This window comes from Triticum urartu, chromosome 7A, assembly GCF_056163025.1.
Source record: "Triticum urartu cultivar PI428250 chromosome 7A, HENAU_Tu73, whole genome shotgun sequence".
In the NCBI taxonomy this organism is placed as follows: Eukaryota; Viridiplantae; Streptophyta; class Magnoliopsida; order Poales; family Poaceae; genus Triticum; species Triticum urartu.
The window spans coordinates 86,643,678-86,665,432 of record NC_141879.1 but is presented as its reverse complement, the minus strand read 5'-3'; the positions used below and the strand labels follow the sequence as shown (position 1 = coordinate 86,665,432).

The 21,755-nt window shown below is 48.4% G+C and overlaps 4 protein-coding genes across 6 annotated transcripts; all 4 read right to left on the bottom strand.

Moving 5' to 3' along the window:
• Positions 1–7,880: 7,880 nt before the first annotated feature.
• On the bottom strand, positions 7,881–9,151 carry LOC147958091 (short-chain dehydrogenase/reductase 1-like). 3 transcript variants are annotated; one of them, XM_087535005.1, is made up of 5 exons: positions 9,114–9,151; positions 8,802–9,054; positions 8,629–8,700; positions 8,353–8,556; positions 7,881–8,261 (listed from the first exon to the last, which is right to left on the bottom strand). In XM_087535005.1, exons 1-5 carry the CDS (start codon positions 9,146–9,148, stop codon positions 7,881–7,883), a joined length of 945 nt encoding a protein of 314 aa, XP_087391131.1. In that variant the 5' UTR covers positions 9,149–9,151. The 3 variants fall into 3 exon arrangements, with proteins under 3 accessions (XP_087391131.1, XP_087391129.1, XP_087391130.1); XM_087535003.1 differs by having other exon boundaries at positions 8,638–8,700; positions 9,114–9,148; XM_087535004.1 differs by having other exon boundaries at positions 8,353–8,577; positions 8,659–8,700; positions 9,114–9,148.
• A 269-nt stretch (positions 9,152–9,420) lies between these two features.
• Positions 9,421–10,077, bottom strand: LOC147958090 (uncharacterized). Its single transcript, XM_087531949.1, has one exon. It carries the CDS (start codon positions 10,075–10,077, stop codon positions 9,421–9,423), a length of 657 nt encoding a protein of 218 aa, XP_087388075.1.
• Positions 10,078–11,324: 1,247 nt separating this feature from the next.
• LOC147958089 (uncharacterized) lies at positions 11,325–12,869 on the bottom strand. Its single transcript, XM_087531948.1, has one exon. The coding sequence runs from the start codon at positions 12,867–12,869 to the stop codon at positions 11,325–11,327; it is 1,545 nt and encodes a 514-aa protein (XP_087388074.1).
• A 286-nt stretch (positions 12,870–13,155) lies between these two features.
• On the bottom strand, positions 13,156–15,009 carry LOC147958088 (uncharacterized). The gene has a single exon (XM_087531947.1). The coding sequence runs from the start codon at positions 15,007–15,009 to the stop codon at positions 13,156–13,158; it is 1,854 nt and encodes a 617-aa protein (XP_087388073.1).
• Between the last annotated feature and the right edge of the window lie 6,746 nt (positions 15,010–21,755).

Genomic DNA, 21,755 nt, shown 5'->3' with positions numbered 1-21,755 from the left:
CACACTATTTCTAGTCTAAGCGTCGAATAGAAAATGCAGGCTACCATGTCATCCGTGCCTCAACTTTGAGCGAGCGCGCGAGCTGTCGTGTCGTTTGGCCTGACCCATGTGTTGAGTGATAGAAGCGCCCAAAATAAACTTGGGAGCCCCAATGTGACGCTCCATGTGTCAAATTAGTTATGTTTCGCACAGGCTCCCTCTAACTAGGTCGGCCTATTTAGCGTATACTGACATGGTTCTTATAGTGAGCTAGCTACTGTAAAGGCTCAGGTTATGGTAGTGGCCTTTTTTCATTTGGTTTTCGAAGAAAACAGAAAAAACATATATTGTTGTAAATTTTGAAGTTTTAATATTACGAACATTTTTTGAAATAATGAACATTGTGGGAAACACTAATATTTTCAAAAAGAGTTGAACTTTCTCTAGAAACGCAAGAGTTTTTTTAATTTGTTGAATTTCTGAACATGCTTTTAAAGGATTGACTTTTTTTCAGATACTCAAATATTTTTTGAAGAAACATTGACTTAAAAAGTGAATACAATATTTTTATAACACAGACTTGTTTTCAAATTTACTTTTTTTATAAACAGTACATTCTATAAATAAGTGAACATTGTTTAATAAGCATGATTTTTTCAAATTTGCAAATATCTTTTCAAACTTTTAGGAAATCAAAATGAGAAAGAAAACCCTGAAATAAACATGTAAAGAAGAAACAGAATATATATATAGGGTCGCGCTATTCGTCACCCTGGGTGAGGAATAGTTATTCTTTACCCCCTCTCTATTTTGACATCAATGCACCGTATTTTTATATTTCGTAAATTTTGTCTTATTTCATAATTAAAAAGAGAACATAAGAAAAGATGTACTCACCGTAAAAAATATTTTATGTTACGTAAAATCACGAATGTAAAAACATAGTGTAAAACATACATAAAATGTGATTTTTCTGTTCATATAACCTATATTTTTGTTTTTTTATACCAAATTTTACATATTAAATCAAAATGCATGTAACTATTTATATTCTAAACGTAATTTATTTAGAAAGCGATCGTAAGATTACCTCGGGTGAAGAATAACTTATGTAATCTTACGATCGCTTCCTAAATAAATTACGTTTAGAATATAAATAGTTACATGCATATTGATTCAATATGTAACATTTGGTATAAAAAAGCAAAAATATAGGTTATAAGATCAGAAAAATCACATTTTATGTATGTTTTACACTATATTTTTACATTCATAATTTTACGTAACATAAAATATTTTTTATGGCGAGTACATATTTTCTTACATTCTCTTTTTATGTACGAAATAAGACAAATTTTATGAAACATAAAAATACGGTGTCTTGATGTCAAAATAAAGAGGGGGTGAAGAATAATTATTCCTCATCCATAATGACGAATAGCGCGACCCTATATATAGTCTTACACGAGCCTGGCCAGCCGTTCGCGCGAAGCGTTGAAGCCTTACACGAGTTTCTAATAAGAATCCGTCTCCAAACCTAGATGATCCCCTTTTTGTTCTCTCGCTTCGGCGAACGCTGCCTCAAGCCCGGCCTTGTCTCCACACTGTGTTGTCGCCTATGTGCACCCACATTCCTCTCATCTTTTTCCCACATAGAGCCGATCAAACCCACGGCCACCCTAACAAGCAAAACCCTTCTCCAACACGAACCCGCCGATGATGGAGATGCCGTGAGCAGAACCATCGGCGGCATCCCTTTCCACCTCACGGAGAGGATCCTCCGATGCATCAGCCAGCTCGAGTCAGTGTTCCTCGTCACCGTCTGCAAGTCCTGGGCGGCGACCATCTCCAAGGTGGACACCAGTGGCAGCTCCGGATCTGGAGCGATGAGGCAGCTCCTGTGCCGCCGCAGCGCGGACGCTGGAGCAGGACCCTCCTGGCCCGTGCAGCTCTGCCAGGACAGTGCGGTCCGCGACGCCACCGCACCGTCTTCTTCTCCCGCCGGCCGCTCCTCCATGCTGGCAGCGGTGGATGCTAGTGCCCACTCCGTCGGCCCGCACGAGCACTACGGAATCGAAGGCGCGCATCGCGCGCAGCGTGAGGCAGCGGACACGGGAGAGGGACGCGGCGGAGCAGTCCGCGCATCGCCACTGCCGGATGCAGGCAGAGCCCGATGAGGACGAGCGGCTCCTCGCATGGGTCTACGGCCGGTCCCTCACAACAGCGGAGACAGACGCTCACCACCTCCAATGGAAGGAGGTAGTGGCAGAGCAAGCTCGGGTCGCCAAGTTGAAGCGGGAGCAGGACAGGGTTGTCCGTCGGATGAAGGGGCTCATTGTCCTCTCTGACTCCGACGACAACGACGGCGACTGCAAGTCTGCAACAGCTGCACCTCTTCCTTGGACGAGCAAGACCCTCCAGCAGTCGTGGACGCCTACAGCTGCGCTGGTGACAGGAAGGGCAAAGGCCTGACGAGGAAGTGGTGATCCCGCCCCTCTCCACATATGTACTGAAAGGCGAGCCTACTTCAGCTGGCATGATTTACCGGCCAGCTGAGTTCCATGCCGATCCACTGGCTAGCTGGCTGCACGCTCACTTATATCTGCTTGATTTATCCCCAGGATACACTTGCAGGATTCCTGCCATAGTCAAGCTGCTATTGAGGGACACCCTCCGGCTTGGCGATTTTCTCTTTTTATTTATCTGTTGTGGAGAAAGACCTCGACAAAGATGTTCAGGTACTATCTGTTGCCTTTTCCTAATTCGGTCTTCTGTGTTTTCTGTTTTTGTCGTTGATGGAGCATGGAGATCATCCGATTGACCTTCGAAAAATGATAACTGCTGACCGTCAGCTGTGGCCGATTTCGCAGCGACCCCCCAATCTGCCGACGGTTCCGTTTACGCGAATCTTGGCGCAGGATTGAAGTCACGTCAGATTTTAAAGTAGTTCGCTGTGTGAGAAATGCCAGCGAATGTATTAGAGAATCAAAAGTTCAAAACACTACAGCGCAGCAGTGGACCCCCCCCCCCCCCCCCCCCCCCCAAACAAGCAGATGGCGATTTTGTAGGAAAATTTAACATGCTAGTTTATAAAAAAATTGTCACATGGCATTTTCAAATTAAGAGATGTCATTTTTTATTTATCAAGAGATAGCATTTTTCCCATTTTATTAAGAGATGTCATTTAAATATTAAAATATGGCATTTCTTTTATTATTAAGAGGTGGCATTTTTATATTAAGGAATAGCATTTTTATATTAAGGAATAGCATTTTTATATAATAGATGGCATTTTTCTATTTTATTAAGAGATTGCATTTTTTACTTAAGAGATGACATTTTTCCTTTTTATTAAGGGATGACATTTCTTATTATTAAGAGATGCCTCTTTTAGGTGCATGACATTTTTCTAATAAAAATGCATTTTTTATATAAAACGAAACTACTTTTTTTAGGGGTTATAAAACGAAAGAGGTAATATCATTGGTGGTCATACAACTTGCGTTGGATGTGCAGTTTAGTGCTAGAACTATCAAAATACGTTTTTCTGGTCATACAACTTGCACTTTGGTGCAGATACGGTCATTCCCTCCATATCCGCCGCTGGCGTGGCATGCCACGTAAGCACGGGGCCATTGTCAGTGACAGAAAACGTCCTGGAGCCATCCGCGTGCGTGGTAAACTTGCACGGACCCTCCTCGGAAAATATTTATTCGCGTCAAAAGTCCCTGCATATAGTGGCCCCAACATAACCTGTTATGGTGGTCTCTCTGTTTGCAAATCCCCCCCGATTCCCAAATCTGTAGTCTTCCAAAAAAAGAACCCTAGGCGGGCGACGGCGGCTGCTAGCAATTTAAGTGCCAAATTCAGAGTACACGCCCTCAGTGTAAAAAAAAATCAGTTTACTATAGTTTTTTTCTTCAGAAATTCAGTTTACTACAGCACATATACTTGACATAGCAATTTAAGTGCCAAATTCATAGTACACACCCTCAGTGTAAAAAAATAGTTTACTACAGGTTTTTTTCCAGAAATTCAGTTTACTGCAGCACACATACTTGACATAGCAATTTAAATGCCAAATTCATAGTACACGCCCTTAGTGTCAAAAAAGTTCAGTTTACTGCAGTTTTTTTTTCAGAAATTCAGAGTACATACAACATTATTTGCATCTCGAAAACATCATACAATTTCAACCACATAATCCAACCAAACAGGAGCATGTCATAAACCATAGCCAAAACAACGAATTTATCATACTTTTACACACATAAAACTGCGTCCTTTCATAACCCCTTCCTAAACCCTAGGTCGATATGCGAACAGGGGAGCTTCACCGTCGTAATCTAATGGCTACAGGGGAGCTGAACCGTAGCGTGACCGAACATCTGTCAAGAACCCTAAGGAGGCAGACACCGACCTAGCGCGGCACTACAAAAGACGGCGGCACAAAGAAGATGGCGGGGAGCAGAGGAAAAAAACGAGATGGCGGAGACCAACGAGGGGGCAGACGTACCATAGGACGGTACTGCTTCGCCCGGACGTGGACGGCGCGGTTCACTCATCTCCTCCGACGACGGCCACCGTGACGTGCCGGCTCCTCCACCTCCGCCTCCGCCTCTGTATGATCAGGACACGAAACGGTGGGGAGTCGAACTGAAGCGCCAGCGATTTTGGGGTGCCGCTCGCAAATACACACACCTGCTTGTTCCCGCCTTTGTAGGGACTTTTTTGTGCACATAGTAACAAGTTGAGGGGGGTCCGTGCAACTTTACCATGCGCGGGTGGCTCCAGGACGTTTTCTGTCACTGACAGTGGCCCCGTGCTTACGTGGCATGCCACGCCAGCGGCGCATACGGAGGGAATGACCGTATCTGCACCAAAGTGCAAGTCGTATGACCAGAAAAACGTATTTTGATAGTTCTAGCACTAAAATGCACATCCAACGCAAGTTGTATGACCACCAGTGATATTACCTCAAAACGAAACTACTAAATGGGCATTTTGGGTGGGGAGTCGCCCCGGCCTGCCACCCAGCGAAGTGAAAAACGATCACTGGGTCTGGGAGCCCCTGGCGAACGAATCAATCGCGGATTCGCGGGGGTCCTTCCCGGCGACCTGTCCGGCGGGTAAGGGCGTCCTTGGATCATCTTCAGCCGTTGGCCCCTCAGGCAGCGATTTTACGCGTCCCCTAGGGCAAGCCGGCGTTTAAATCGGCGCGGGGGCGAGCGGGTTTCCAGCCGCTCGTCCCAGGATTGCCCTGTTTTTTTAAAGCTGAATTCGGCGAAGTTCGACAAAGTTCAGCTAAAATTCGGCACTCTTGATATTCATATTAAATATGTTCGCCGTTTTACATAAATTATTTAAAAAAACTAATCTATGGGGCAAAGAACTCGATCAGCGCCGTGAAGTCGCCGCCGTCCTCGTCGGCGGCGGCGGCCTTCTCCTTCTTGATGGCGCGGCCGCCCCTGCTAGACCCCTGCCCAGCGTCTCCATGACGGACAGGCGGTGGCGGCGCGTCGTCATCGGCGCTGTCGTCGAGAACGACGATGCCTCCCTCATCCCGGCCATGGCAACAAGCTTCGAACCACGCGAGGGTGACGCACTGGTGCTCCCTCTCCGTCTGCACCCAGTCGTCGCGTGCCCATTTGAGGGACACTTCGTCGTCGAGCGCCTCCTCCTTGACGCCGCTGGCGAGCTGTAACACCCCGGACACACCCGCTGGTGGTCATTATTCCTGGCGGGATCTAGACTGGCCCCACAGATCAATACTAGTCTTTTCTGCGCACTTTATCCTCACTCATGCGCACCCGGGAGCAACTTCCCGGTTGGTCACCCATCCTGACACTACTCCAAGCTGAGCACGCTTAACTTTGGAGTTCTGTCCGAATGGGCTCCTGGAAAAGAAGGAATTCCTTATTGATATGAGTAGTCTATCATCCCTAATAAGCCAAGCCATCACATACACCCCCACTCAGAGGAACCGACGTCCTCGTCAGGCCACAGGAACGTTCCCTCTTGGCACATACGTCTGTGCTTCTAGTCCAGTACATGTGCCATCAGTGTGCCACGATGGGTCACAAACGTCATGAACAACATGACCACGCACCTGTCCGCAACCATCCGTGTAACCGTAAGGGTCAGCTCTGATACCAACTTGTAACGCTCCGGACACATCCACCGGTGGTCGTTACTCCTGGCGGGATCTAGACTAGCCCCACAGATCAATACTAGTCTTTTCTGCGCATTTTGTCCTCACTCATGCGCACCCGGGAGCAACTTCCCGGTCGGTCACCCATCCTGACACTACTCCAAGCTGAGCACGCTTAACTTTGGAGTTCTGTCCGAATGGGCTCCTGGAAAAGAAGGAATTCCTTATTGATATGAGTAGTCTATCATCCTTAATAAGTCAGGCCATCACACGAGCCCGGGCTCCGTATTCACGGCGGGGAGCCCTGGCTTCGTCTTCGGCTTGACGAGTCGGGGAGGAGCCGAGGACGAGGCGCGACCGCCGCCTTCGTTGATGACGATGCCGGCCGAGCGGGTGCGCCGGCCGAGCGGGGTCATCGCTACGGGCTCGGCCTTGACGCAGAACACCGCCGGAGAGCCGGAGGAGTGGGAAGAGGAGTGGGAGGAGGAACGGGACGAGGACAACGAACCGGAGGCAAACCTCTTTGGCATCCATTGCCCGGCGTCGCGGCGGGGCACCGAAGCGACAGCCGGTCCCCGAGGGCATGCGAGCGGCGGGTTGTTGCCGCCCTCGAGGTGCGCGAGAACCTCGCCGGGCGTCCGGCTGGGGACGGACCATCACAGGCGTCGCCCCTCGCTGTTCCACCGGCCGCCCGCCACCACCGGTGCCACGTTGGTGGAGGCGAGGCATTGCTCCTGGCGGCGCTGGAAGTACGCCGCCCACGTCTCGTGGTTGTCGGCGGCGTACTGCGGGAGGCGCACTGCTCCTCGGTCAGTGACGACCGAACGTGGTCGACCTCGCCGGCGAAAAGATCGGGGCGTGCGACGACGTCCGACAGGGGGAGGATGGGGACGTCGTGGATGGGGCTGGGAGAGAGGAGACGATCGTCGGCGGCGTACAGAGACACAGAGGTTTGTCCGCGGAGAGAGAGAGAGAGCACGGCGTCTGTGGCCAACGGCGGGGGAGGGGGGTGCGCTTTTTACAGCCGCCGGGGAGGCGTGCGTACGTGGGGCGGGGGACGGCGCCGCGCCGCCCGTGAAGAGCCGTCCCGTGAGGAATCAATGGAAAGCTGACCAGCGGCAGCCTTGGCATTGATTTCCTGCGGGAAATCGAGGCGTTCGCAGGACGACGAGGCGAGTGTCACTGACTCGGCGGGCCCGCGGCTCTTTCGCGTCAAAACCATTTTCCCCAGCGCACCCGAGCGTCCCCCAGCGTGCCGGGTTCGGCCTGGGTCCGCCGGCGCCGAATTCGGCCCGAGCCGGCGAAAATTGGGCTTATGAGGACGCGACTGTGCCGATTTTTGTGCGCCGGCATGAAAAAATCGTCTGAAAAGGGCATGTTGGGGGCTCGGCTGGAGATGCTCATAACCTTTTCTGTTCTTCTGCAGCACATCTGGGCATACTTCATGGGTGAATACTGACCCAAAAATGTTACAGTACTAGCCATGCATTTTACTCTTACTTGCTCAGCCTGTTTGCTATTTTACAGAGCAATGCTCGCAAGTAGAATTTACTGCAAAGCTTCCATCATCCTTTATTATTTTCCGATGTAGCGGGGTACACAATGCATCTATCAACTTATTATTCATTCCAAGGAAATGCCAAATCCCTTCCGTTATTCTCAGTCTCAAATCACGTAGTAACACACGCAGCCAGCGACCGGCGAGCTAGCTCACGGCGGACCGTGCACGCACAGCCAGCCGGTGCCTATCTCACACGAAAGACGCCTCACGGCCCTTGGTGAAGTACTTGCCGGTCGGGCCACCGTCGGGCAGCAGCGCCACCCCGACGACGCTGCGCGCTCCCTCCTCGGGCGTGAGGACGCCGGAGCCCATGGTCATGTCCGTCTTGACGTAGCCCGGATCGGCGCAGTTGACGCGCAGCGTGGGGTGCCTCCTCGCCACGATTCTCGCGTACGCGTTCGTGGCGACCAGGGTCACCTTGGACGCCGAGAAGCCCGTGGGCCACCCGCGCGCCTCCAGCGCGCCGGCCTCGAAGTCGGTCAGGAACTTGTCCAGCACCTCGTCCACCCTCTCCTCCGTCAGGTTGTCGATGTCGTCGAGGTCCCGCCTGATCTCCTCGTCGCCGACAAGCTGTATGCAGACATAGATCGATCGAAATCCCTTTTTATATATATTCGATATCGAGCTTGCATGCATGATTGATGGAAAGAAAATAAGTTACCTTGAGCAGCCCATAGTCGGAGGAGACGCACACTATCTTCCCCTGGGAGGAAGAGGAAGATTGCAGCAGCAGAGGCAGAAGGGCTTGGGTGACATGCTTGGTGCCGTAGTAGTTCGTCTCCACGGCTTTCTTTGCGGCGCCGATGGGCTCCCGGACAGTCTTTATCATCCAGTCAAGTCTCTGCTTGATATCCATGCCAGCGAACTGCAGAGCTAACTGTTCAGCCTACATACATGATACATGTCCGAGCAAATGCAGAACAGATTAATTAGACACTTCACTCACCTTTTCCTCGTTGGTATCCACATCTTGGGGGTACTCAACCCCGGCGATTGCAGCATTGTTCACCTGCAAATTAATCATCCACAGTCGCTTCAAACCTTGGGTGATGCATGCATCGCAGCCTTACTAGCAGCATGGAAATGGAAGCAGACGGAGTTAAAACTTGCCAGGATGTCCAGCTTCCCGAAACGGGTCTTGAGGAAATCGGCTAGCGTGGCGATGCTCGAAGCGTCCGTGATGTCCAGCTGATGGAAGACGACGTTGGCGTCGGTGAGCCCCAGCGTTCTGAGCTTCTCGACCGCCTCCGTGCCCCTCGTCTCGTCCCGGGCCGTCAGGACGACCGTGACTCCTCCGTCGCTGGCTAGCTGCCGGCACACCTCGAAGCCGATCCCCTTGTTCCCGCCGGTGACGACGGCGACCCTAGAAACCGCCGCCGAGAAATCAGAGCAATGCAGACATGATGTGGTAGTCGGGCTAACCTCGTGTTTGGCCGGCTGGGGATGGCTCCTTCCATGAGTGCTAGCTGCAACACGAGCTAGCTCAAACAACCATATGCGTTCCCACAATCATCGGATTCGTGATGTTAAGCCTTGCACAATGTGGTCGACCCGGTTCATTAAAATATTCATCATATATATTCGTGATGTTAGGCCTTCCACAATGTAGTAGATGCCCAGTTCACTAACATATTCATTTTTTTTTTCGAACCAAGGCAAAAGATTTGCCTCATATATTAATTAAGAGAGAATAGAGTTTTTACACGAGCCCAACAAATACAAAGTGGTGTTACTCTCCCGGTATTATAGTACCTAGCTTCTTAGCCCCGGCGGTGACCCAGGTGAGGGCTTCACTCTTGATGTTGCTTAGCAGAATTGGGGGTGGCATGCTCTTGTTGCGGAAAATGCGTGCGTTCCTCTCACTCCAAATGGTCCATCCAATGAGCATGATGAGGGATGCCATGGCTTTCCTGTTGGGAGTGCACAAACTCGATTGGCTCACCCACCAATCCTTAATGGAGTCCTGAAGGTGCCATGTCGAAGTGTCAAGGTTGTCGAGGTTTAGCCACCCGTTGACCAAATTCCAAAGGCGAAGGGTGAAACGACACTTGACGAAGAGGTGTAGTCCAGACTCCGGCTCCCGTTTGCAGAGGGGGCAAAGATGGCAATTCGGCCATCCCCGGCGTGCTAGGCGATCAGCGGTCCAAATCCGGTCCTGGATGGCAAGCCACGCGAAGAACTTCACCTTAGGCGGTGCCCAGGCTTTCCACACCGTGTGATCCATGGAAGAGTAGAAGGTTCCGAAGAATTGCGCTGAGTAAGCAGACGCCGCCGAGTATTGACCATCCGTAGTGTGCTTCCAAGAGATCTCGTCCTCCGCATGCCCCTCTAGGTAGAATTCTGAAATGAGCATCCAAAGCTCCACAAATTGGTGGATGTGAGCCATCGTGAAGGTGATAGACATCTTGATTTTGGAGATCAATGCGCCCTCGTTGAGTGCTTCCTTGACCTTCCAGTTTTTCCTTGTGGATGCATCGTGGATGAGTGGCGCAATATCCTTCGGTTTGCGGCCATGAACCCAAGGCGCATCCTAGAAAGGTGTTTTAGCCCCATTCCCAACGGTGATAACGGTGGAGGCATAGAAAAAATTGTAATCCTCTTCATCACATGGGTTTCCCAAGCCCACCCACATTTTGGATGGCACCGTCCACTCAAACCATATCCAACGCAAGCGCAGTGCGCGCGCGAATTTGACGGTGTTTAGCACGCCGAGGCCTCCACGCTCGTAAGGGCGGCAAACTAAGTCCCAATTGACCTTGCATTTTGCTCCAGAGGTTTTGTCAAGGTGGTGCGACCAATAGCGGTGATGTTGTTGCCGTCCCATGGAATAAGTTTGGCCGCCACCTTGTCTTCGAGGAACTGGAAGTCTACTCTCTTTAATTTCCAAACCGAAAGCGGAAGACCCAAATATTTCATGGGAAAGGATGCTCTTTTTGCAGGTAGATTTTGAAGGATGGGCTCAAGGTTGAGGTGGCGACATCGAATCGGAACGACCGAGTTTTTGTGGAAGTTGGTGGACAGACCGGTGGCATCTCCAAAACAGTCCAAAATGCCAGCAAGGTTATCAATGTCTCTCTTGATGGGTGCCATGAACACCGCTGCATCATCCGCATAAAGAGAGGTTCTCACAGTGGTGCCACGGCCACAGACTTTATGGAGCAACCCCTTGCGAGTGGCCAAGTCAAGAAGATGTTGGAGCGGATCAATAGCAATGACAAATAGGAGGGGCGACATCGGGTCCCCTTGTCGCAACCCCTTTCCATGGTGGATAGGAGTGCCAGGCACCCCATTCAGGAGGATACGGGATGAAGATGTGACAAGAAGCGCGACGATCCAGTTTCTGAACTTGCTGGGAAAACCTTTTCTTTGTAGGAGTTCAATGAGGTACTCCCATTTCACGGAATCAAAAGCCTTGCGGATGTCCAACTTGAAGAGAAGCGAGGGTGTTTTGTTTTTGTGCAACCGGCATGCAAGGTTCCTGACATGCATAAAGTTGTCATGGATACTTCTCCCTTTTATGAAGGCACTTTGGGCGTTGGAGACAATAGAGTCCATGAGTGGACGAAGGCGGTTTGCGAGAATTTTGGCAATGATCTTCGCAATCGCATGGATGAGGCTAATAGGTCGGTAGTCCTAGATCCCCTCCGCACCTTCTTTTTTGGGCAGCAGCACGACATTTGCAGAATTTAGCCAATGGAGATTGGAGTCGTGAAGGTTCTCGAAGAGATGAATAACCCGCATGATATCACCCTTGATGATATTCCAACATTTCTTGAAGAAGATACCGGTGAAGCCATCGGGGCCAGGAGCCTTGTCGTTGTGCATATCATTGATAGCCGCCTTAACCTCCTCCTCGGAGATTGGGTCTGCAAGCTCACCCAACTCGTGGGTCTCTAACTGTAGTTCCTCCCAATTTAGGTCCCTTGCTCTTGGGGGCCCTCTTCCCATCACCTCAGAGAAGTGCTCAAATATTACTTCCTCCTTTGCATTGTGGTCAGTGACCCACCCCTGATTGTGGTGGATCCTGTAGATGTGGTTCTTTCTTCTCCTAGCGTTAATACGGCGGTGAAAGAATTTTGTATTTGCATCTCCTTCCTTCAGGTTTGACATTCTCGCACATTGTTTCTTCCGTGATCTCTCGAGCACCGAAAGACATATGACCCTTCTTTTAAGTTTTGCTCTGAGGTCTCTCTCATCAGGGGAGAGTGTCCGCTCTTCTTGAGCCAAGTCAAGATGGAGAATGACGAGCAGGGCTGCATGAAGATGAATCTTAGCCTTTGAGAAAAGGCCCCTACTCCATGCAGCGAGCCGAAGGCCAGTCGTCTTGATTTTATGGTGGAGCAATTGGCATGGCTCGACGTGGTCCGTTTGCTCATTCCAAGCATTGTGAACGATCTCAGTGAAGCCCGGCATAGATGCCCAAAAATTTTCAAACTTAAAAGCACGGGGCCTTCTAGGCCCCCTCACATCGGCAAGGAGTAGAGGGCAATGGTCCGAAAGCGAGGATGACAGGGCATGGAGGATGTGAGTGTTGAACTGGAGATCCCACTCGGCGTTGCAAAAGAAGGAGTCCAACTTGCACAACGTCGGGTTCATCCTCTCGTTACTCCATGTGAAACGCCTATTCTGTAGGTGAATCTCTTGCAGCTCACAATTTTGAAGAGTTGCCCGAAAACGGTTTATGCGGCTACGGTTAACATTTCTCTTGTTTTTGTCACGTGCCCGGTAAATTTGATTGAAGTCACCAAGCGCCAACCATTTCACCCCACATGGTGGTTTTTGATCGATGAGCTCCGCAAAGAACACATCTTTGCAAGAGGAATCAGTAGGGCCGTAGACGGTTGTGATTTTAAAGTGGACCTCGGTGTCCCTGATGTGGATCATGGCCGAGAGGCAGTAAGTGGAAATCGCAATGTCATGCACATCAACGATAAGGTCGTCCCAGAGCAAGAGGATCCCACCTCTTGTCCCAGCTGCCGGGCGTTGCGCGAAACCGCGAAGTCTATTCCCCCCAAGGAAGGCAGCGGTGAATTGATCAACATTGCCGAGTTTGGACTCTTGCAAGCAGGCAATTTGGCACGACGATGTTGCGATCGTTTCATGGACAGTGGCTTTTCGGTCTGGGTTGTTTAGACCCCTCACATTCCAGCTGAGCACGTTGAGCTGTTGTTCTAGCATAATGCAACATGGGGCACCCAGGTAGTAAGCAGTGGCAACAGTAAGATGACAATAGGTAGTCCAGCCATCCAACTAGCTTCAGGCAAGCCATTGGAGCCGCAAATCCCTGGTACAAACACCAAGTGGGACACACACGCACTACACCATGGTACAAACACCATGCATGACATTCCCACACACGAGCCTTGCAAAATAGCAATGCAAGGCTTACAAAGCACAACCCAAATGCTACTACGAACTAACATAAGAACAGGCAGGACCCAAGGTGTCTGATCAGTCAGATGCATTAGGCTGGAGAGGCCTCCTCAGCAGCCTCAGATGAAGCCATGTCATGGTCCAGGGCATCATCACCACCGTGATCCAGCAAGGCGTTCTCCACAGCAATCGCCTGGGCATCATCCACTTTGAACAAGGCACGCAGCGCAGCTAAAACATCCACTGGGAGCTGATGCTTGAAGGTTTTTGCGAGCTTGTCGAGAACCTCCACAGTCACATCTTGTCCATCCTCGACGATCCCTAAGTTTCGGCACACAAGGGTCTCCGCTGATTTGGCCACAGGAGCAGCTTTGCGTGCCCCCTTCCTAAGCCGAGCACTGGTGCGCCTGAGAGTCAGACCACCACCGCTGCTGGAGATGTCCAGTCCTGCCATGGTCTTGCGGCGTGTCGCTGGTAGCCGTGGAGTAGGCGATGGCAGGATGGCCTGCGTGCACAGCTGGAACAGAGGCGCGAGAGGTGCAGGCACCACGTCCTCCGCAGCCACCATGTCGTCCTCCGCAGCCATCGAAGACAAAGCAGGAATAGCAGCCAGCACCGAGGTCCCCTCATCTGCCTGGAAGGAACTGTCCTGGACCTGCAGCTCATCGAAGCCGGGGGGGCGCTCAGGCGTCATGGACGGCAGGGGAGCGACGAGTCGAGGCACGGAGCACAAGGCCAGTGCCGCTCGCGCAGCAGCACCGAGGTTGGCGGCGATAGACGAAGACGAAGAGCTGCGCTTGGAGCCGGGGGTGTGCGGGAGCACTGAAGTTGGTGACGATGTTGGCGTGAGATTGTCGCGCGAGAGACGGCGGCTGGTGTGCGGGTGAGGAGACCGCGCCGGGCTCCGTCCCCTCGAGCCAGGGTTGGAGGCATCTACCCCTGCAGCCACGATTTGCAGCGGCGCCATCACCGGTGTAGGGGAGTTGCCGGCGTGTCGACGACCACCAGAGCGCTCCCTGGTGCGGTCCTGTCCGTCATCTCTTTGACGGTCACGTGGGTTGCATGAGAGCGAGCGCCGCACCCTGTCGCGCCACCCATCCCGAGGACGGTCATCGCCACGTCCGCGGCAGCCACCATTGTCGTCGTCGTCGTCGCGTCTGCCAGGGCGTCGCGCGTCATGCCTCTGGCCACCCTGGCCACCCTGGCGGTCACGAGGAGCTGGCGCCCCGTCCACCACATGGCGGTACCAGGTGAACTCGGAGACGTCCGGAGGAGGGGGGTTGTCGTCATCGTCACGCGCCTTGGTGTGGTCTTCGAGCAGGTCCAGGTGGATCAGGGCGCGATGGCGCAGCCCACGGCGGCCCCGGCGACGGCGACCACGAGCGGGCAAAGTCAGCCACTTCACTTTAGGGATGGCGTTTGGGCTCGCCGTCCACGCCCAGAGCGCCAGATAGCGTGTGTCATCCTTGCGCAGGGAGGGCTGCTCGATGTAGTCCAGCGAGCATCCACGGCCGATGACGAAGGTAGCGATGTAGTTGTTCCAGCCATGAAGCGGGATGCCCTCGATGCAAAGCCGGACATGGTACAACATGTCCTCGTTGTCGGCATGAGCCTCGAGGCGCCAGGCACGTACGAAGACTTGGAAGCCGCCGTGGGGGAAATTGCTTTGGGTGACTGCTTCAGTGCAGTGATGCTGATGCATGAACTTGGCGAGGTACTGCTCTGGATAGTGCCGGACGACGGTGACGTCTGCTTGGCGAGCGCCGACGGCCTTGGCGAGCGCAGCGGCAATGGTGTGGCAAGGGACATCATCCCTGGCGCCCTCGAGCCACACCACAGCTACATTGGACGACAGCAGTTCGGCCTCCGCCTGCATCTCCGGAGTCGCCGGCACAACGACAAAGTCCTCTGCCGGCCTGGCAGAGGCGTCACCCAAACGGGGCATGGCGTTGCGGTCGACCCGCAGCGGCGGTGGAGCGGTTCGGGGGAGTGGCCAGCCTCTGCCTGGGCCGAACCGTGGAGACGCGGCTTGGTTGTTGTCGGGGGTGGGTCGAGGCAGCGGCGGAGGCACGACGAGGCAAGCGAGCGCACTGAGTGGTTTCCACTTGTTGCGGCAGCCCCGGACACGATGGCCGTTTTCCAGGCAGCGGGAGCACCGGAATGGGTCGCGGCAGAAAGCAGCTTTGTGGCCTGGAGCAAGGCATCGGCAGCATCGGCCTTTAAGCCAGGCCGGAAGGGGGGCGGCTTGAAAGCTTGGTCGGCGACAGCCGGGCGGTGCGGGCCATGACGCGATTTGACCTGTTGCCAGCCGCCGGCCACTTCCTCCACGCGCCCCGCGCCCGTACCCGCTGCCAGCAATGAAGGCTCGGGAGCAGCTGGAGGGCAGATGAGCGCGAGCCTCCCAGGCGCGACGTCTTGAATGCTCGAAGAGGCAGCAGGATGTTCCCGCACTTGAATGCCTGCAGCAGCGGAAGGAAGCGCCCCCTCATGAATGCCCAAGGACACCAACGGCTGCACTGGGTCAGCAGAGGCAGCGGGCGGTGGTGGCGCGCGCAGCTCCTCCTGTGGCGGGTCAGGGATGAAACCAGGCGAGGCGCCGGCAGAGGCCCGGCAGCGCGGCGGCGAAACTGGATCTGGATCCAGGATCGGAGCAGCAGGGGGTGGCCGCAGGAGAAGCATCGGCTGAGCCGAGAGCGCAGCGCCTGCGGGGCCGCTAGCAGGCGGCGGTGGGAGTGGCATAAACCACTCCGCAGAGGCGAGGGAGGTGTGGATGGCCGCGGCGCCCGGCGCCGGCGCGGACGCGCTGCAGTGGGGCGGGGGCGGGTCGGGGAGCACCTCTGTTGTGCTCATCCCGTTAAGCGGTAATATTAACATATTCATCAGATGCCTGATGTCAGGCCTTCATGCCCAGCCCATTAAAATATGTCCGACTGGGCAGCGATGCCCTGAGAAGTTTATTTGGCACGGTCTCACCAGCGTGTGTTTACAGTATTACTTTTACTAAATGACAATTCGCGGAACACAATCCGCTCATTGACTCCAAAATAACTTAATTATTTGCGAGTCTAATCCGGAGTCACGCTAAACCGCTTGGCTATATTCATACATGTGGTGCCGTCAAATTGTTTGACTGCACTAAGTGACTGCTCTAATTGGTTTGGAGCGACTCTCAAATCACTTTAGGAGGTGTGTTGTAGTCGTGTCAAACCGTTTGAAACGACAAATAAACATAGAATAGCCAAACGATTTAGCTACATTGTGTATATGAATGTAGTCGAATGAGTTGACGTATATAGAGGTTTTCATTGGGTCAGTGAGCGGATTAAGTTTCACAAAGTATCATTTAGTGAATATAATACATGTTCACAGCCTGGGAAAAAAAGTGAGACGTAGACACGAATAAAAAGAACTCAATCGAGCCAACTACTTGCTTTGTGTATTTGGTTTGTTTCCTTCGGTGGGTCAGGGAGCTAATAATTTGCTGCTTTGTGTATTGGCATCCGAGCAGCTACTTGTTCTGATTTTCAGAAGGAAAAAATTATTGCACCGACGGAGGGCATCGATGTCAAATGAAGGAAAAGAGAATTTGGCACGGGTTTGAACGTACATAGTGGTGAGCATTATCTAATTTACCGTGCTGGTTGCCAGCAGCACATGTGTTGCTTTGGCGCACAAAGCAACAAGTCAGCCCCATCCCCATCCCCTGCCAGCGCACATGCATTGCTATCGCTGGAAACTTGCCGGCAGCTCCGTCCCCAGATAATGACTCGCGACAGGAGGTGCTCAGAGATAGAAAAGAGTAAAATTTAGCACAAATTTTGTTAAATGCAATAAAACGGATGAAAATCTCTTAAATGTGGTCATTCATGTCAAAATGCCAAAAGAGGAGGTAAAAAAACTGAAATTTACTCTAAATATTTCCATCTCTGCACTGGAATGAAAACTCTAATGGTGCAAGTTTGCCATGCTAAGTTCGGCGGTTAGAAACTCTGTTTCAGCTCTCCACTTATGGCTGAAATAAATTGGCTCACTAGAATTTTGTAACACCCAACACAATGAGGAAAGTAACCGAAGATGACGTGGCTTCAGGAATACGTGAGTAGCAGGCACAAACATGGCCGAGTTGAAGTAATTGCATATTAATATAAAATAGAGTAGTGAGGATGAATTTCTTAGGTATATATAGGATTCCAGTTCCTTCCCAAATTCTCCACCTTCGTATTCCTTGCCAGGCCCTGCAACGTGATAGGCCCTACCACGTGACATGTTCTGACTCCGAGTACTAACAACATCCCGCACCTACAGCATTTTCAGTTTAAACCGGTGTCCTTAGCTCATTAATTACATAATTTTATCAGCTAATTTAGTTCAATTCAATAACTTTTTAGAATATTTTCAGAATTCCAATTAGTGGTTTCATTGACTAATTAGAAATGATATTGTTTTTAAAATTTCATTTCAAATAAAATTTCAATAATTTTAAAAACTAATTCCTAATCTTTTAGAAAACAGATTTCAAATACCAATTCAGTTATTTTAGAAAAATGATTTCATCCGTTTCAAAAAGTTTGTCTCGATAATTATAAATAGTGAATTTCACTCTTTTCCATACATTTGAAATATTCAATTTCACAAGCTGAAATGATCAATTTCACATATTTGAAATATATTTTTCACTTATTTCATCCATTTCCAAAAGTTGGTTCAATTATTTTAAATTTTAATTTACTTGTTTAGAATTAATTGATTTCAGGTCTTTTGAAAAATAAATCTCAATTATTTCAAAAGGCTAATTTCACTCTTTTCCATACATTTGAAATATTCAACTTCACACGCTAAAACAACCAATCTATTATATAATTAAGACAAGAGGCAAACAAGCTTTCACGTTTGTCCACATATATTGAATTATCTCGATCATCGATATTAGAAATTAACAGTTAAGATTAAAAAAAGATAGCGTTACATATGAATATTTTAATGTACAAATAAGTTGACATGACACGTCTCACATACAACTTGATAAGTCACGTACGCATCACTTGATAAGGCACATATAAAACGTGCAAAAGAAAAAAAATACCAAAGACGCTACACACGCAGGTATGTACGTAACCAGTCAGAGTCCAATTCCTATAGGAACTAGCCTTTCCATCTAATGACCGGGAGCCAACAAAGAAATTAAAAATTGGGCAGTCAATTACAACCGGCCCAAAGGAATCCGATTGGCCCAGGAAATTCTAACTGGCTATATGCATGCGATGACATCCTTGCTGATGTCATTAGTTAATTATTATTGTATTATAAATTTTATATCCATGGCTACCATTGAATATACTGTTTTATATGCAGTAAAAAGAAATATTGTGTGGGTAGATAAAACAAACAACTCTATTAGTACTTATATTTTTACCCAAAGGAATTGGATTAAAATATGTTAACTCATAAATAGTATTTGTACGCAGACGAGGAAATTCAACTTTAAAGTAGAATGTAGAATTAGAATTAAATGAACAACCTATAATAAGGACCATTAGATATCACAAAGAATATAATAGCATAGATTTAATATTAACACAACATGATGTATGTAAACTTCGTCATGAATGGATTCATTTACTTATGAAAATGAGTCCATGTTAGTAGAAAAGAGTCGCTCATGAGAATAGTTTAGGATGTTGATAAATGATAATGAAATGATAGATTGTGTTCGCTCGAATAGGTCAGGCATGTACTAAGATTGATTGCATCGTCAGATCAGATTGGATATGGACATGTGTAACTGACATCAAATATTTTAGCAAAAAATTGTAAGAAATACATATATGCCAATTATTTAGTATGACATTTTTATTATTTCTACCTTGAATAGAATGTAAGTCAATGTATAATAATCTAGACACAATCAGAAATATATATGGAATCAAGAGGGATTTGTATATGCAATTTAAATGGCAAACGATACATCAAATAAAAAATGGTAATATCAGGTAAAGGTCAACGCAACATGCCTAAGAGTATCGACATCATGTGTTGATTGAACCATGAAAAAAGTAATAAATGTGTATTAGATCATCTACATAAATGCTTTGGACAATATAATGAAACAGTGCAGCTGAAGTAGAATGGAGATGAGTGGAAGCATTCATGCATTTTTTTATTACCGGTAGATCATGTTCATGGTCAATGAAAGGGCATGGCATGAGGTAGATTAGGAAAAACCAACCAGTATATGCTTGCATTCATATAGTATATAGGGCATGCATGAGAACTATCCAATACCAAGAATTGGTGAATCGATGCAATTATGCATGCAATACATGCTAGCTAGCATATCATGTAAGCGAAGGAATGGGTGCTGTGGAAACAACAATAAAGTTTTTGAATTATGCCAAAAACTTATGATTGGAGCATATATCATGAAGAATATGTTAATTTAGTGGTGATAAAGAATACAAGGTGACTAAAAAACATGCGAGCAATTAGAAACTACAAAATGTATGCGAGAGTATTCAGCGGTTTAGCAAAATTTGGCGAGAATACCACAAATGATGAGGTAGATGATAAATGCTTATATTTTATACATCACTGCACATTCTCTCTCATCATAAATGAATATTTGGGAGTGGACGCAACAATTCGGCTCATGATCTCATCTGCTCCCTTGTGTGAACAGTGAAATAAAAATACCTAGGAAAATTCAATAAATTCTGAGTAGCTCCGTGGAAAAACATTTGGGGTTTGTAGAAAGTTTACTATTCACGCACTATTCAGACTGATTTTTTCATTACTGCCACGAGCTTCTCAGATGTCCAAACACAATGAAATTTAACATGGACATCAGGCATTTGAGTGTCTTGGTGGGAAAAAATAGATGCTTTTGAATTTTTCTAATAATGTTTTTTATTTCACTCTTCACCGAGGGCAGATGAGCAGCGTTTTTTAGGAGGGGTTCGTAAATGAATATTTGGGAGTTAGATACTTAGCATATCACTCACTATTCAGATAAGTTACAAAAATGAACTTAAGAGTACTTTGCGCCAACATTGTTTTCTAACATTACCTCTCAATTTATAAAAAACTAATATCACTATATTTTTCGTAGTTTCATCATTCATAATTCTATAAAAAGTCAAGTATACTGTAGAATGTCTCAAATATAAAAGCAATATTATTGATGATATAGGAATCTAGCCGCGCAAATGCGCGGGTAACTCCGCTAGTTTCACCTATATGAAATAACCATTTCACATATTTCATAAAAACACACTGAAATAAGTTTAATATATTTGAAATGAGTTTCACTTACTTTAATTATTATACAAAATTTAATGGTCAAACATCCATTTTCACATATCATATTAAAGTGAAACTTGCATAAAAAGTTGCATTTCAATTTCATGAAATTGTCTACAGTTGATTCCAAAAAGTAATTTCAATTATTAACAAAAACCCTATTTCAATTATTTTCTAAAAACTGATTTTAGAAGACACATTTTAGTTTCATAAAAGACAATTCACAATTTCAGAAATCATCTCTCCATATATGACTATCAATTTCAAATCACTTCCAAATATGACTATTTCATTAAGATTTTCAATTATTTTCCACTTGTTCACATAATAACAACTTCATACAAAACCAGTACCATATCTCATAATTTTATGTCTTATATCACTAGCTTTCACTTCTTTCAAAAACATATTTCAGATATTAAAATATAAATCAAAATCGCTTTTTTATGAGAAAAAAATGAACATGCACCTCTTTCATATTTCACAAAATCGCACATATTACCAAAACCATTCACGAATCGAAACATTTCACAAATTTGACATTGAACCAATATCACACACGGAATCAATATTCAAAAAATGAGTACCATTCGCCTTCAAGATTCCAGTCAATGCTCTCGAATCTTCAAAGGAGAATAATCATCTATTTGAGGAAAGATCTAAAATCAGAAGAAAAAAAACAAAACTAAGATCTTGAAGAACGAAGAAGGTAGGCTTTAGCTTACTAGAGGTCGAGAGATGAGGTGCAGAAGAACCTAAAAGAAGGGGTCCGCAGACACTGGCGGGTTGTCCTCACGTAGTGGCTTGGGGCAGAGGCCCTGCTCGGTGTGTGTGAATGTCGGAGTGCCAGCCATCGGCAGTAAGTACGATGAAGACCGTTGCGACGTTCGCCGTATCGCTCCCTCCCGACTGGCGCGAAGTTCATCGTGCCATGAAGTGTTGTGATGAATTTCGTGCGGGGTGATTGGTAGTGGATGTTGGAGGTCTGCCATGCATCTTGACCAGCTTTGGTGATCCAGATGCCCTTGGGTGGTCCGGGTCCTCAAATCCTGAAGAGCGACGAGGAGCTCTGGTAAAAGCTTCACCCCAACCTTGGTGAAAGCTAGAGATGGCGGTACCTAAGGTCGTCGTCTACATTTCTAGAGGCATCTTTATGGAGCTTCATTGATGTCGGGAGGATTTGGGACCTCTAGGTGAAAATCATAGCTCTAGTTTACTGAAGAGGGCCATGGCGGCATCTACATCATGACAACCATGATGATGTCGTTTGGGAGAGGCAACTTACGACTGTTGCAGGGGATTTCTCTACTGCAAGGGCAAGTGGATGTTGTGGTACCGAACTCGAGACTGTGCGCCGAGATGGCGGTCTCGAGCAGCGGTGTGGCGACGGCTACA

Bases quoted from the DNA above. Each gene is read 5' to 3' on its own strand.
- LOC147958091 (XM_087535005.1), bottom strand. From the start codon at position 9,148: ATGGAAGGAGCCATCCCCAGCCGGCCAAACACGAG. The intron at 8,557-8,628 runs GTGTCTAATTAA...TTAGCTCTGCAG, and splicing joins ACGAGGAAAAGGTGAGTGAA to TTCGCTGGCATGGATATCAA. The intron at 8,262-8,352 runs GTAACTTATTTT...GTCTGCATACAG, and splicing joins CCGACTATGGGCTGCTCAAG to CTTGTCGGCGACGAGGAGAT.
- LOC147958088 (XM_087531947.1), bottom strand. From the start codon at position 15,009: ATGCCCCGTTTGGGTGACGCCTCTGCCAGGCCGGCAGAGGACTTTGTC.
- LOC147958089 (XM_087531948.1), bottom strand. From the start codon at position 12,869: ATGCTAGAACAACAGCTCAACGTGCTCAGCTGGAATGTGAGGGGTCTA.
- LOC147958090 (XM_087531949.1), bottom strand. From the start codon at position 10,077: ATGGCTCACATCCACCAATTTGTGGAGCTTTGGATGCTCATTTCAGAA.